The sequence below is a fragment of the Eutrigla gurnardus genome (genome assembly GCF_963514095.1).
Source record: "Eutrigla gurnardus genome assembly, chromosome: 7".
In the NCBI taxonomy this organism is placed as follows: Eukaryota; Metazoa; Chordata; class Actinopteri; order Perciformes; family Triglidae; genus Eutrigla; species Eutrigla gurnardus.
Window position 1 is genome coordinate 28,795,644 of NC_139921.1, and position 15,640 is coordinate 28,811,283.

General features: G+C 43.4%; 1 protein-coding gene across 2 annotated transcripts; it reads left to right on the plus strand.

The window, feature by feature from the left end:
* Positions 1–315: 315 nt before the first annotated feature.
* nsd2 (nuclear receptor binding SET domain protein 2) lies at positions 316–15,075 on the plus strand. 2 transcript variants are annotated; one of them, XM_084012565.1, is made up of 22 exons: positions 316–658; positions 2,141–2,774; positions 3,306–3,462; positions 3,589–3,749; positions 3,958–4,398; positions 4,670–4,889; positions 5,309–5,418; positions 5,519–5,627; positions 5,740–5,855; positions 6,263–6,352; positions 6,510–6,636; positions 7,279–7,479; positions 8,057–8,236; positions 10,751–10,907; positions 10,998–11,200; positions 11,638–11,741; positions 11,916–12,185; positions 12,656–12,772; positions 13,066–13,207; positions 13,340–13,446; positions 13,654–13,852; positions 14,315–15,075. In XM_084012565.1, exons 2-22 carry the CDS (start codon positions 2,172–2,174, stop codon positions 14,638–14,640), a joined length of 4,140 nt encoding a protein of 1,379 aa, XP_083868691.1. In that variant the 5' UTR covers positions 316–658; positions 2,141–2,171; the 3' UTR covers positions 14,641–15,075. The 2 variants fall into 2 exon arrangements, with proteins under 2 accessions (XP_083868691.1, XP_083868690.1); XM_084012564.1 differs by having other exon boundaries at positions 318–658; positions 3,586–3,749.
* Positions 15,076–15,640: the final 565 nt, after the last annotated feature.

Below are 15,640 nucleotides of genomic sequence, written 5' to 3' on the forward strand. Positions count from 1 at the left end.
AAAACTCTATGTATACCCTTCCCTCAGTATGAGATTATTCAGAAAATAAATACATAAAAAAGACAATTATTTGGGGGGGCTTGGGAAACAATTTAGGGTAGCTCCAGCCCCCCTAAAATAGGCCTAAAAATGTCACATATAATGACTTTTCTTTCTCTAAAGACTTTCTTCGTCAGCCTACTAACATTTTTATTGTATTCGTTTTTTTAATGTTATTAAAATTAAGTGGAGAAACATATTTCACCTTTTTATCTACCTGTATGATGTTGTAGTTTTGCAAAGGCATTACACAATATGCATGACGACACACATGACAATAGTCGTCATAGCCATAGATTAACTATAGTAGCGATAAATAACATTGTAAGCGCGACGCGAACGGTGTGATGAAAAGTCGTGAAAACGATGCGATAGAGGACAGAGGACACACCGGGGTCAGCTACTTCCTACGGTTGGGTTTTTTTTTTTTTTTTTGAAAGGACCGGTTGGAGCCGCTACGCTCTCGACCAATCGGAAGTGAGTATTTTTCGCGCTGGTTGGCCGGAGAGTTTGAGTTTCCCGCAAGCTTTTGATTCGACTTGAATGAAATCCTCCGCTGTGTACAGGATGAATACGGACTTATCTCCCCTCTAAACGATCCCGGGAGGAGACACAACAGGTAACGACAAAGAAGCTGTCTTTCGTGTTGTTGTCAACCGGCGGGATATTAGCCGGCGTGAGGTTTTTTTTACACTTACACTTGTTCTCCCTGGCCATCCATTTTAGCGAAAGGGAGAGAGACCTGCTAGCTAGCGAGAGAGGACCCGCTAACGTTAGCTTGCTGTGCTAGCTAGCAAGCTAACGCTTCAATGGTATGCTACCTAGCTTTGGCTAGCACGGTTAGCTTTTTTTTAAACGAGCTGTCATGGCGCCTACAAATCGAGTATATCAGCGAAACGATGGCGAAACAGTGTAAATGCACAACCGCTAACGCCCCAGCCGTAACACGCACCCGTTTTATTTCTTTATTCGCGTATTTGCTTTGATCCGGGGTTACGGTACGATAACCGCAACTTAAGCTATAGCTTCTGGGGTGGCGGCTTTGACTATTTGCTGGAATGCGGCGTAATGGCTGACTGTAGCGATGACAGAGATGCGGGGTTACGTGTATGAATGGGAGAAGAAAAATGCTTGTCCGCCGGTCCGTAGCTGGCTCTCCATGAGATCCCCCCACACACATTGTGCCTTTTTTTGAGTCACAGATTATAGACGGATCCCCCCTTTTTAGCGTATGACACAAACGTGAGGTTGGCATCTTAACGTCGGACAGTGGAACGATTTAAAACGTTACTGGTTAACGACTGAGCTGGCGTTAACGTCGCCGTGACGTCAATTAGACTCGCAACGTTAACACGTTTAGCTTCCAACCGAAGCTCGATACATTCGGCTCCATCAATTACTCGCACTCCAGCTCAAAGTAAAGCGTTACTTCGACTTGTCAGCTGCTTCCATTTCCGCGGCTTTTCTAGCCGGTGATGCGGCGGTTACGCTGCACGGCTAGCCACCCACTCATTGGGCATTCGCTGCATGCGGTTAGGGAGCCTCCAGCTACCCTTCTTTGCATTTCTCCCTACTGCTTTGCCACAAGACTGCAGCTAGGAGCTAGCTAGTCCCCCCTTTTTTTCTTCTTCTTTTTCCAGGAGAAAAAAACTACTTAAACTGTCGCGGGTAAGAGGCATTTTTCCACCCGCCCCCCTTTTTTTTTGCTTTTGTTCGTATGCATGGGATGCAATCTAGGAAACTGGTAGTGATCAACGTGTATTAGGTGTGGGATTTCATTGAGGCATTAGTATTCATGTGCAAGAGAGAGAGAGAGAGAGAGAGAGAGTGCTTCCGACTAAAAGCATCCAGAAACTACGCGGCGAGAACATTCGGTGACAGGTGCAGTTTTCTCCGTCGCCTCCAAGCTTCTCCGTTCATGCTCCGCTGGGGACAAGAGTGCCATTTTGTTAAAAAATAATATATACGGTTATGTTCAAAGGGATTCATATCCAATGAATGTCCTTTTTTGCAAATTGTCAGAATGATGAGCAGCATGTTTTTTGTGTGTGTTTCTGGTGGAACCTGTGGAATAAGAAGTTTCTGTTCCTGTCCCGTTCAGCTTGGTGAGCCTGGAGGGGGGCCTAGATGGGATGGACAGCAAAGGTAGCTCCCTGCCTTCCATGCCCGAACCGGCCAACCCCATCAGCATGAAGCAGCCGCCCGAGTCCCTCGGCGTACGGAAAGGCGGGGGGGACATGAGCAGTGACCCCGCTCTGCTAATGATGGACAAGGCTGCTGCCCAGCTGGCCGCCACACTACAAGACGGAGTCCTTCAGAAGATGGCTGGCCACAGTCACAACAACCACAGCCACGAGAGGCTCAAAGACCTCACCTCCCGTGTGCTGAATGGGGACCAAGACGCGCTGCCTAAGCTTTGTGCTCCGGAGCCGGCTATGCTTAAGGGCACGGAAGCCCCAGTTGCAAATGGCACCCATCAGCATAATTGCACTCCTCACGCTGAACATGAATTGAAGGTGACAATACCCCAGGTGGTCAAACAACCATCGTTTGAGCCATGCTGTGCCAACGGGACCAGTTTGGCCACCGAAGATACTATATCTGGGTCGGAGATGAAACAGGACTTGAAGAAAAGGAGGGGTGGACCTCACAAACCAAACCTCAGCTCCTCTGCCATTCCCATGGAGCGACATGACCACACCAATGCTGTAGTGGGAACTGGAGCAGCTGACAAGGTTGTTCTTTAATTCCTCCTTTTTAAGAAGCAACGGAAGAATGCTTTTAAACGAGAACTTCTGTTTGTCTGTAGCAAATATATAAACTGCAATATCTCTAATGCTGGTTTAACGGCAAACATTAACCCAGAAGTGTGTAGTTATGCTGACAAAAGTATCATATGACCAAGGCCTCAAAAGGACAGCTAAAAATACAGTGAGTTTTGACTGGCAGAGATATGTTGGTTTGATTAGTGGTCATTCATATTTTTGCCCTCAGACCATATGGAAATGAATACAATATAATATAAAGTAAATACAAGTGGGACATTTATGGAACATTTCAAGGCTTTAAAAACAAATGCACAGCTGCAGAGACTCAATGTATTGTATGTTTATAAATGTTTGCCAATACTATGCATGTAATATTGGTAGTGATGCATATGTGTCTGTAATAGTCTGTCAGAACATACTTGAGTTTTAGAAAGGAAAAGCTATTGAACCTTGATTAGTTTCTATTTGTATTAACTGATTCTTCTCTCTCTTCTCTAGCCTGAGTTGGCGGTGGAGGATACAGGAGGCTCCCCTGTACAGATCCGTTTTTCTGTTGGGGATCTGGTTTGGACCAAGGTGTCGGGATACCCCTGGTGGCCTTGCATGGTGACCACAGACCCGGAATTCAACAATCACATAAAACCAAAACAGAAAGGTGAGACACCGTCTCTTATCATCTGTGTCAATTCAACAAGTTAGGGGCCAGTGTTAAAAAAAAAGTTCTATCTCCTCTAACCATTTTTACATAATCATATTGTTTCCTCTTTTTTTTTTTTAGCAGTCACCAGCAGGTTAGGCCTCCTTTTCCATGTGCAGTATTTTGGAGATTCCCCAGAGAGAGGCTACATCTTTGAGAAGAACATGGTGTCCTTCACTGGGGAGGATCAATACCAGGAGCTGAGCCAGGGCAAACAGCTGGCCTCCCGTGTCATCCGCAAAAAGGTGAATCCGCTTTTTCTCCTGCTTGTAGAGGATGTGGTGCGCTTTAGAAAGATTTGGCTCTGAAGCCTTGCAACATGAAACATTGCACTTCCTAAATGTTTTATACAAAGTTCTCTCTGATCAGAGTTGAAGTCGTTTTTCTCATGTATCTTGTTTTGAAATATTGCTTGTCAATGGCTCGTATAACATTGCTATTGTCTCCTCACAGAGGGCTCCCTCCGTGCCCCGTAAACTCCAGGCTCAGTGGAATATGGGCGTCATTCAGGCCAAGGAGGCCTTCAGCATGTCACTGGATGAGCGCATGGTGAACTTTGCATTTCTGTATGATGACAACGGGCCTCATTTGAACCCCTCCATCCTGGAGAAATTGAAGCCTGAACTGAGCAACGAAATGCACCAGGAAACAGTGTGTAGACTTAGCCCAGATCCCCCCTCCCCACTGGTGGGCCCCACTGACGACCCCGTAGCCGCCCCTCAGTCCCAAGACAGCACTTCAACAGGGAAAAAGACACAAGCACCCAGAAAAAAACCCAACTCGGGAGAATGGCGAAGAAGGGGCAAAGGACATCTAAATAATTTCCTGCCGACAAAGCAATCGAAAGACGCGGTTTCTTCCAAAGAAATGCTGCTTCCGCAGCTGGCCTCACAGGTTAGGACCACTCACTAAAGTGTTTTTATCAGGGGGGAGCCTTGCGTCGAGCAGGGAAATGGATGAACTTTAATATTAGACTTACTTGACTTAGAAGTTTCGAAAAGGTCTGAAATCAGAAAAAATGTAAGGTGGAAATAAAGCACAGGAAAAAGCTTTTCAGCTCAGTATAACCCCGGCACATATACTGTGGTCGTATTGTGTCTGCCTAAGAAAGCTATTGCCTATTTTAGATGGGGTCATTTCACACTTTTGGTTGTTTTCTTTACAGGATCCCACCACTTCTGCACCAGCTCTACAAGCTGAATCGGTAATACCTCAGAGGAAAAAGAGGAGACCCAGACAGGCTCAGTCTCCCTCGAAGACCGTGAGGAGAAGGAAAAAAGCTTCAACGGACATCATTTCTGACCCCGTAAAGAAAAGGAAATCAAAGCTGGTTTCTTCGACAGACGATATCTCGGAAACAGTCTCACTTCCTGTTTCAGTTCCAGGTTGGTAGAAAGTTTAAACTTGGTCTGGGTCAGTTAAATCTGGCTGGTATGTGTTTACCAGAGCTGCGGAATCTCCCGCTTTAAATTTGCCACATGTGGCTAATTAAGTAGTGAAGTGGTTGGGTTATTGTGGAATTTCTCTTAATGTGACCCGTATATTTTAGAGTTTCCCCTCCAGATTGTTTAAATTGGGTACATTCTTGTTGCGAGAAAAAACAAGTTGGTAGTTTATCCTTTATAGCGCTGAGGTTTAGAAATGCAGAGAATCTATACAAAATCCTGACAGCTTTTAAATCCAGCCATCGAGCTACTCTAAAAGCTTCCTGAAATTGCCCAGTTTCGTCAGCATTTCCCATCCATTAACGGCAGATAAATCGGGGAGTTTAACCTTTTTGACATTTTTGTTGTTGTTTTTTTAGTCAAGAGGCAACGAAAGATGAAGCCTAAAGTGGTTCCGACAGACACGACGGCGGACAAAAGTCAGCCGCCTAAAAAGAGACGTAAAACAAGCAAAGATGCTGAAACACAGGTGAGGTTTCCCTCTGATGCAATATTATTTCAGACTCATAACTGCAAACGTCTTTGTAAACTAATACCTCATGTGTTTATCACATCTGCAAACCTACCAGGCCACGACGTCAGAAGGAACGGAGAAAAAGCAGAGGAGGAGGAAGAAAACCGACAAAGACGTAACGGAAACCAAGAAGAGACGGACGAAGTCAAAAGCTCTCCTCGCTGGTAAGAACATCATGTTAGTCTGTATCGAAGAACAACATTTCTTCAGAATGTATTCTGCTCTTATTACGGCTCCGCAGTTCTTGGTTGTCATTGTCCAAACACTTTTTAACAGAAGACCAAGATGCAGAGAAACCAAAGCGTCGGAGGAAGAGGAAGCAGGATGGAGAGAATCAGAGTTCACCGTCCAAGGCAAAGAGAAGGCGAACCACCCCATGTCTTGATCCTGAGGTGAGGGAGGAATAACCTCAGATTAGTCTGATATTTACTACTAAATAGTCTGATATTTACTACTAAATACTATTAAATTGTTGGTTCGCCGTTTGATTCTGCTAAACAGAGTTTTTAAGATTAAGCCTGTCGGTGCAAGTTGGTGGTATTGATTTAATTACTTATGCTTATTATCAGTGGTACAAGTCAGCTTCAGTAATCTTTCAAGACATTCATTTGATTTTAAAGAGAACTGGATAATTTTTAACTTCATGAGCAGGACTCAGATTGGCGGTTTTAATCGTAAATTAATTTATCGCTCAAATCTGTTGGAAATACTTTGACTTTAGTTGTTGGAGTGACTGTATGTAATCCTTATGAATCAGTATTGCCTGATTTAAAAATTGACCACATGACGTTTGCCACAGGGCTCCGGGAGCGAAGGACGTCCTGATTCTCCGAGTGACAGCTTAGACGGGATAAAGAAGGGCGAACGGAAGAAGGAGTTTGTCTGCCAGGTCGGTCTGCCTCTTCAGTTTTTTACATAATTTTTATTTAAATGTTTCTGAATACAAAAAAAACAAAAAAGTATGGATCACACAACCCTGCATTCTTGTATAATTATCTGTGGAATATGGACATATTTTCAGTTGAGGTGTTTTTTTTCTCCTCCAGACGTGTGAGCAGGCCGGTGAGGACCTAGTGCCCTGTGAAGGCCAATGTTGTGGGATGTTTCATCTCCACTGTCTGGGTCCGTCATTAAAACCTGATGAGAAGCTGCTGTGTCAGGAGTGCAGCACAGGTGAGGAGGTCACATTTTGTCCAGGCTAACAACTTCTCTCTATCCCTTATTTCCTCTGATTAAGTAGCAACTTAGGGATCATCATTTTTATTATTATTATTATTATTATGACTGTTAGCTGACCCTCCTTAACTGATCATAAACCACAGCATGCATGCAAGGCACTAACAGCAACACAATGCTCAGACACATTAAACTCATCATTTACCAGCAGCTGCAATGTATGCAACAAAAAAACAAACGGACGTCTGAGTCCTCAGTTCACCTGTACGGTAGCGTTAGCAGCCACGATGTAGACACATGCAGCAACTTTCCCAGTAAGGTCCAACCGTTTAAAATCTTATTACATCCCATCACTAGTGGTGAATAATATCTTCTTGTTTTTTGTCTCGTCTACGACTGATTTACTCAATGAAATTTCAAAATCCGAAAGAAAACATTTGCCCTAATTTGGCTTTCTCTGACCAATTAGCAAAACCACAAGGTTTCAATTTAGCTGTTCCGCTTACAATTATGAGTGAGATACGTTTTTGTTATTGTAGAAGAGAACATGTCAGCATTGTGTTATGAGTTATCGCTTAATGCCATGTTGGTGGTAGCTGTATCAGTAAAGGGGTTTTTCCTCCTCGTTTCTCCTCTCAGGAATTCACTCGTGTTTCAGCTGTAAGCAGTCGGAGGGCACTGTGCGGCGCTGCCATGTCCAACACTGCGGGAAGTTTTACCACGAGGCCTGCATCCGCCTCAACCCCCTCACCGTGTTCGACAACAAGGGCTTCCGCTGTCCGCTCCACACCTGCCTGAGCTGCCACTACTGCTGTCGCACCAAGCAGAAGTCCAGCAAAGGTGAGCCTCTGCAACACTCTTTCACTGTCCTTACCTTTAGAGGTACTTTTAGTTCAAGCCTGGGTTCCCTTAAGAATACGGCGTTTCATATTTCTATCATTCTATGTAGACAGTTGTGATTAAATTGTTCATTTCTGGTGGACTAAATGTCGTACTAACTGTTGGAATTGTTTTGTGGCTTTTCAAAGCTGTGTGGGATGACATTTCTGAGTCAGCATTGAAAGGAAACGCATCATCCTTATCAGTCAGCAACATCCTGACATTAAAAGAGTTTCAGAATAGATATGTGAAGTATCAAAACAAAGGGAGGGCATTTTTATAGTGTTAAATGTCCAGAAACGTAGAAAAAATTCCCAAATGACGTATGTCATTTGAACCTCACAATTGCAAGCGTGACATTTAAAGGTTAAAAAAACGAGCTGAATGTACATGAAAAAGAATATTACATAAATGAATGTCGTGAAAATGAATGCAAGGCTCTGATGAACTGAATAACATAATTAACCTAGTTTTCTAGACTTTTCTTCACTTGTTCTTCCGAGTGTAAAGCTGGTGTCTCTCTCCCTCCGTATCGTAGGTAGGTTGATGCGTTGCCTGCGATGCCCCGTGGCGTACCACGTCGGCGACCTGTGTGTGGCCGCGGGCAGCGAGATGATCACCAACACCGCCATCATCTGCACCAACCACTTCCACGCCAAGAAGGGCTACAGCCACCACAGTCACGTCAACGTCAGCTGGTGCTTCGTCTGCTCCAAAGGTTCGCCCCACCTCTCCTACCGCTCTGTTTGAACATAAGCATCTTCGATTGCTGTTATTGAAATGTTGCTGGGTTGATTGCTAATGAAAAGGAATTCAGTTCACAACCAGACCTCCTCACTTGTTTACTTTGAACAAGGACTAGAGCAATCTGACTTGTGTGTCTATATGTTAGGTGGTTTTTATTTAAGGGGAAATAATGTGATTTTATAGCTCTGGAGAGACTAGATGGAAGTGTTGTCTCGAAATAATTAGTATCTCCTCCATCTTTGAGTAAGGAAATCGTTTTGGCAACCAAACCAACTGAACCGGAGTTGCACCTGGGGCCGGTGTAGAGCTGTCAGTCACATAGTGCTACTGAAAGTCAGAGGAAAAGCTCAACTAACAACAGTTATTTTCACTTTAAACTAGTGGTACCGGTACCAACATGTGTTTCGGTACTTTTCGATACTTTTTCAAATAAAAAGTGAACGCAAAAAAATGTCATTACTGACTTTATTTTAATAGAAAATCTTAGAACAATAACATATTAATCAGTAAATAAAATAAAATACCACAAAGACAAGCTTTTCTAATGCACACAATTTAAAAAATGTGAAAATATAAATACAATAATATAATATAAAATATAATAATATAAATACACCAGCTCTATTTTTTTCTTCCAGAGCTACTTTTGTTAAGAGTGAAGGGCGGTGGCGCTTGCTTTTAGCACTGAATGTGGCTTTTCTTCCTGAGTAAATGACCTGTCGTTCCCTGAGCTCAGTGTGCAGGTCTGGGGGCTTGTCCTTTAAGTGTTTGGCTAAGTCGGAGGTGTTTCCGCCGTTAACCATGCATGTTTTTAAACACCGTTTACACAGTGGTGCATCGGCTTTAAGTGCCTCGCTTTGCGCATTTGTTTTAAGCTAAAGTACGGCTATATCGCACTTCGCGGCGCTGGTTTGTCCGCAAGTTGCAGCGTGGTGACGGTTGCAGCAGCCAGTCTGTGGCGTTATATTTGTGCCACATTTATGAAGGAGCAATGTGAGATTTTGAGCGCGGAAAAATATATTTTGCGAGCCCAGAAATTATATTTTGAAGAGAAATGATACGCGAGCAAAACATAATTTCATTTGAGCAGGCAAAAATATATTACTCTCACTCAGTTTTACTCATGCCCTCTCTCAAACTCTTGCTCGCTGCGCTGCAGACCGCTGCATGCGCACTCTCAATCAGGTGAGTTATGTCTTCCAACAGTGAGACTACCTGAGCATGAAGATTGAAACCTGTGTAACAGGCGCATCCTGTCTCAAAAAAACTAGTACACAAGTTTCCTGGAGGCTGGATTGTTCTGAATAAAACTAGAAAAAATGATGTAATAAAACTGAAAGCAGAATGGCAGAATCAAATGGTGAAAACAATAATACACCACAGCGTCAGGTGAGTTATGAATTTCTAGCCATTCTGCCGGCTGGAAATCTAAAATCCCACTCGTTCGGCGTGTTATGGAAGTGTTGTGATTGGAGACGAAACAGCCAATCAGAATTGAGCTTTTCGAAGTCTCTGATTGGTTGCTATGGTGGCACATTTGTAACGCTGTGCCAAGTTGAGCGAGCGTACAGACAAAGTTGAGCGCGCACAGAAGGGACAGATTGAGAGTGAGCGTGCAGCGGTCTGCAGCGAGCAAGAGTTTGAGAGAGGGCATGAGTAAAACTGAGTGAGAGTAATATATTTTTGCCTGCTCAAATGACATGTTTTGCTCGCGTAGCATTTCTCTTCAAAATATAATTTCTGTGCTCGCAAAATATATTTTTCTGCGCTCAAAATCTCACATTGCTCCTTCATAAATGTGGCACAAATATAACGCCATACCATTCTCCTCTCCGTGCTTCGCTCGCTCTCTCTCGCGCTCTCCAAGCTTTCCTCCTGCTCCGTTTGTTGTTCCAGTCCACGCTGCTCGCTAACTTGCTAGCGGTTTCCTCCGGCTTGCTTGCTTTTTCCTTTTATCTCCCCAAGCTGCGGCTCGCTCCTCGTCCTCAGCTGTAGTTACAACGCGGTGACGTCACGTGGCTTGTTCGGCGCGCCGTTGCGGGCACTGCCGGCGGCGCTGCAAGTACCGGTCCCGTCAAAATGCAATATAGTACCGTTTTAAATGCCTCAGTACCCCGGTACCAAATTAGTACCGGTATACCGTGCAACCCTACTTTAAACTATATGGCTGTAATTGAATGTTGGGGTTATTTTCTGAGACAGAAAGCAAGCCAGTCTTAGAATTCGTCAAGCTCTGACTGGCAGAATGTTCATGCTAAATAACCAAGTACTGAAAATAGACGCCAACTTTTACCAACAGTGTTTGTGTGTGGGTTGATTAATGAGTGAGGACGTGGCGGTGTTTTTTGGCTGCTGGTCGGCCTAAACACTTGTGTTTTATTGTGCTGGTTTTATCAGCCTTGCAGCAGATGACTCACTGTACGTTTTCTTGCCAGCTTTCGACTCTGCCGACGTGTACTAAGCCTTTTAAATTGTTGTGCTGCAGGAGGGCAGCTGCTGTGCTGCGAGTCTTGTCCTGCAGCTTTTCACCCTGACTGTCTGAACATCGCCATGCCTGACGGGAGCTGGTTCTGCAACGACTGTCGGGCCGGAAAGAAACCCAAATACAGAGACATCATCTGGGTCAAACTGGGAACATACAGGTCAGAGAAACAAATCCCCCATTTTATACATACATTGTTCTCTTTCTAGACTAAATGCATGAATAAATAACTCATACCCACCTGCCTCAGATGGTGGCCTGCAGAGATCCACCACCCCAGAAACATCCCCACCAACATCCAGCACCTTCGCCACGAGATCGGAGAGTTCCCGGTCTTCTTCTTCGGCTCCAAGGACTACTTCTGGACTCACCAGGGTCGAGTGTTTCCGTACATGGAGGGAGACCGGGGCAGCAAACACCAGAGGACCGGCATCGGCAAAGTCTTCAAGAACGGTGAGGATCTAGACCACCTTCCAGAAATGCAATCCCATAGGCTATTATTATTATTATTGTCATTAAAACTACAGAAATGAAGCCAGATTAGCAGCTGCAGCACATTCAGTAATTATAGAAACGTTTCTCCTTTTTATAATTTTACATTTCCAAGTTCAACTTTTATGCAAATTGCAAGGGAGCTTTTTGAAATAATAAATGGTATATACAGTTCACAGAACTAAACATTTATATCCAAGCTTTAAATTGTCCGTGTGAAAAAGAATGACACGATCTAGAAATGTTATAATAAGTTAACTATTTTTCAGGTTTGGAGTCATTTTTGAAATTGCACTCGTTGTATCACATCAACCCATGTTGAGCATCATCTTGAGCTGCATGTGTCCGTGGATGAACTGAAATGTAACGAGCCTCTGCATCGTCTTGTTTTTCTGCAGCTCTGCTGGAGGCGGAAGCTCGATTCAAGGAGATCAAAATTAAACGAGAGGCCAAGGAAGCACAAGAGAACAGCCGAAAGCCTCCCCCGTATAAATTTATCAAGGTGTGAAATCTACACGTGTGCATCTTTGCTTTGCTGTTTTTTTAAAGATTAAACCCAAGTATTGAATTAAAGCACATAAATACAGATTTTACACTAGTTATAAAAATATACTTACAGAATTGATGACTGTTTCATGATGTTGATGTCTTCTCTTCTTACTTTTCATCCTTTCAGGTCAACAGACCGTTTGGTAAAGTCCAGGTCTACACCGCCGACATTTCCGAGATCCCCAAGTGTAACTGCAAGCTGACGGACGAGAGGCCGTGCGGGTTTGAGTCCGAGTGTCTGAACCGCATGCTGCAGTACGAGTGCCACCCTCAGGTGTGTCCCAGCGGGGAACGCTGCTGCAACCAGGACTTCACCAAACGCCTGTACCCAGAAACCAAGATCATCAAGACGCCCGGCAAGGGCTGGGGCCTGATCGCTCTCCGGGATATCAAGAAGGTAAAGCCAGAGACCCTCCTGCCATAAAACGTTTGGTTTGTTTTTGTAGGTCGTACCATTGATCCCATTAAAGGTTCAAATGTGTGTTTTTGGATAGTTTAGTTTAATTAAAACATCTTAGTTATGTTTTCTGCACAATGTTGGTAATAATTTATGTATTTTTCTTGTACAAATCCCTATTTCAGTTACTGTAATGAGTTAAATCCTCCAATATTGGCTCATTGGCGTTTTGTCGACTGATGAATGACAAGAAAAATAGATATTTCAGGAACTTTATCAAAAAGTATTTATTTATGTAGGTTATTGTGTATTATTAGTAGATATATCTTTAATATTTAATGGGATAAAACAAACATTTCAAGGGATGTGAATAGTTTATTTTTAAAGGCGATGTCCAACGCTCATCCTTTTTTTATAAAAACACCTGGATCGTTGGAAATCTGACATTTTCTGTTCGGTTTCTCAACCAGGGCGAGTTTGTGAACGAGTACATCGGCGAGCTCATAGACGAGGAGGAGTGCAGGGCGAGGATCAAGTACGCCCAGGAGAACAACATCTCTGATTTCTACATGCTCACCATCGACAAGGTCGGTGTCCGAGTGGACGTTTTAATTTGCTCCGCAGTGTTTCAGGATGCTGTTTCCTCAGCAGCGGTGCTATTTCTACCGGGAGCGGGATCAACACAGATGTATTGTGTTGGGAATGTTGCCAGACCCAGATCTGCAACATTTCCAGATCTGCTGACAGCTGAATCCTATAAATAATACATTTGTTAATTAGAGTTTATTCCGCAGTTTCCTGGACCAACATTACCACTACAACCTATTTATCCTAAATGCTGTAAATTAACGTGGATGCCCTTGCTCTTCGTGTTTCCAAGGACCGGATCATTGACGCTGGTCCGAAGGGAAACTACTCGCGCTTCATGAACCACAGCTGTCAGCCCAACTGTGAGACGCAGAAGTGGACGGTGAACGGAGACACGCGGGTCGGACTGTTCGCCGTCTGTGACATCCCAGCTGGTGAGTTAGAAACCAGGCTGATTTTAGAGCTTCGTCTGCACGTTCCCGTCTGTTTGAAGAATAATTAAAGGGGGAAACTAAATAAGAAGTGTGCATCTTTTTCAGCTTCCTAAATATGTTTGTGTGTTTCAGGGACTGAGCTGACCTTTAATTACAACCTGGACTGCCTCGGGAATGAGAAGACCGTCTGTCGCTGCGGAGCGCCAAACTGCAGCGGCTTTCTTGGTGATCGGCCCAAGGTGAGCGTCGTCGTCTGAGCTGTTGGGTCATTAATCAATTTAGAATCATAGAAACATCGTTTGAATTACTTTAATTACTTTAAATTCATACAATATAAGTGACATTTTTTCTTTTTTAAGATGATTTAAAAGTTGAATAAAATGACACTAGATTTTCACACATTGATTGAATTCATCCCAACCTGTCGGCGTCTTCTCCTTCTGCAGAACTCAAACGGCCAAACAGCAGAGCCGAAAGCAAAGCGGTTGAAGAGAAAGTACAAGAGGAGGAAAGCGGAGGGGAAGAAGAAGTCCGACGACGACTGTTTCCGCTGCGGAGACGGAGGGCAGCTGGTTCTCTGTGGCAAGAAGACCTGCACCAAAGCTTATCACCTGTCCTGCCTGAACCGCACCAAGAGACCCTTCGGTAAGAAATGGAATATGGATGTTCACCGTAATTATTATTATTGGTGTTATTAATGTGTATTGCTTATCAATAAGAAAACATAAACAAATGCAGTTTAATTATATTCTTCCACATCCACTAAGATCTTTTTAAAGAATATTTTTATTTCAAATTAAATTATTTTAATTGTTAATTTGTAGGAAATCTCTGCTTCGAATGGCTAAAACATTTTAAACCAAAAAGATAAATTTTTTTGATTGTGAAGTCATAATGTCACTGTTATGTAATGTTTATGTAAAGTTTGCTTTATATTTAAACAAGGGTTTGTCTTTGCTCGTATAACTTTCCAGTTCCTCTATTCAGGATTATTTTGATTAGTTTCCAGAGCTTTATTCCTGCTTCTGTCCAGTGTTTTTAGTTCATGTTTTTAGTTGACATATTCTAACCTTTGTGTCCGTCTTCCTTCGCCGGTGCCCCCTGCAGGCCGCTGGGACTGCCCCTGGCACCACTGTGACGTCTGCGGCAAAAACTCTGAGGCTTTCTGCCAGCTCTGCCCCAACTCCTTCTGCAAGGCTCACCAGGAGGGGGCGCTGCGTTCCTGGCCCCCCACGGGACAGCTGTGCTGTCTGGAGCACGACGAGCTGGAGGGAACGGACAACCAGGATCAGGGCGTCAACTCCGACGCCACAACAAAGACCCCCACTACTGCCACCATCAGCGGCGGCGGCCGTCCTCCCAAAGGCTCGACGAAGGCAGAAGGAGCCGAGGCCAAAACAAAACGCTCCAAGAGGAAAGCAGCAGAGGCGTAAAAGTGAGCCGAAACTAGGCTCTCGACACCTCCTCCCCGGTTCATGAACAAATCTAACCCCCGTATAACGTCTCCAATATCACAAACATCACTGTACGTCTTCATCATCAGGGAAAGCCGCTGATCTCTCACAAGCCTGGCAGCGGCCTCTCGCTCGCCGCTCAAACCTTTATTTTTATTTTCAGGTTTATTTTCTACTCGTCTGCCCTGAGGCAAACAATCTGTGGTAAAGCACAAATCAGCAGAGGTCACAGGTCAGCTGGTGGATTTTCTACTTTAATCATTTCACCAACCAAACTGCCTTTTTTTTTTGTTGTCTTTTGAATATATTTTTTTTTCCCCCTGATTTTTAGAATGACAAAAGAAACCAGTTGGTATCTGCAGAAAAGAACATGAACCAGCTGGAATATGAATATATATATATATATATACAGTATATTATATATATATATATATTATATATATATTATATTATATATATATAATATATAAATATATCAAAAGACCAAAAATATGATTACTGGAATAGTGTAAGACATCAAACAGGTTGCCAAATTGATTTTTATTTTTTTTTATATATAGTGTGTGTGTGTGTGTGTGTATATATACACACACACACACACCAGATGTAATATCAAAAACACCACGATATGCCTCGGAGGACTTCTTTACTTCTGTTATGTAGGTTATATTTAACCGTAGACATTTGTTTGCTATTTTACAACCTGTTGTTTTTGTTTTAGTTCAGTTTTACAGTTTAGATTTAAATCTTTTTTTTTTTATCAACCTGCCTGTCCAGAGAAAATGAGGGGTGACGATAAGTATTAAAGTGACCGCGCTCTTAAACCGCCGTCTGTCATAAAAACACTACTGGGAGGTTTGTGTTCTGCTCGACGCTAAAACCAGATAAATGAAGGATTAAGTGCGATTTTTGTTGTGTGTTGTTGTTTTGAGTCCTAAACAATAAGGTGCTGTTTATTTTTCCAACTAAGTATCTGAAA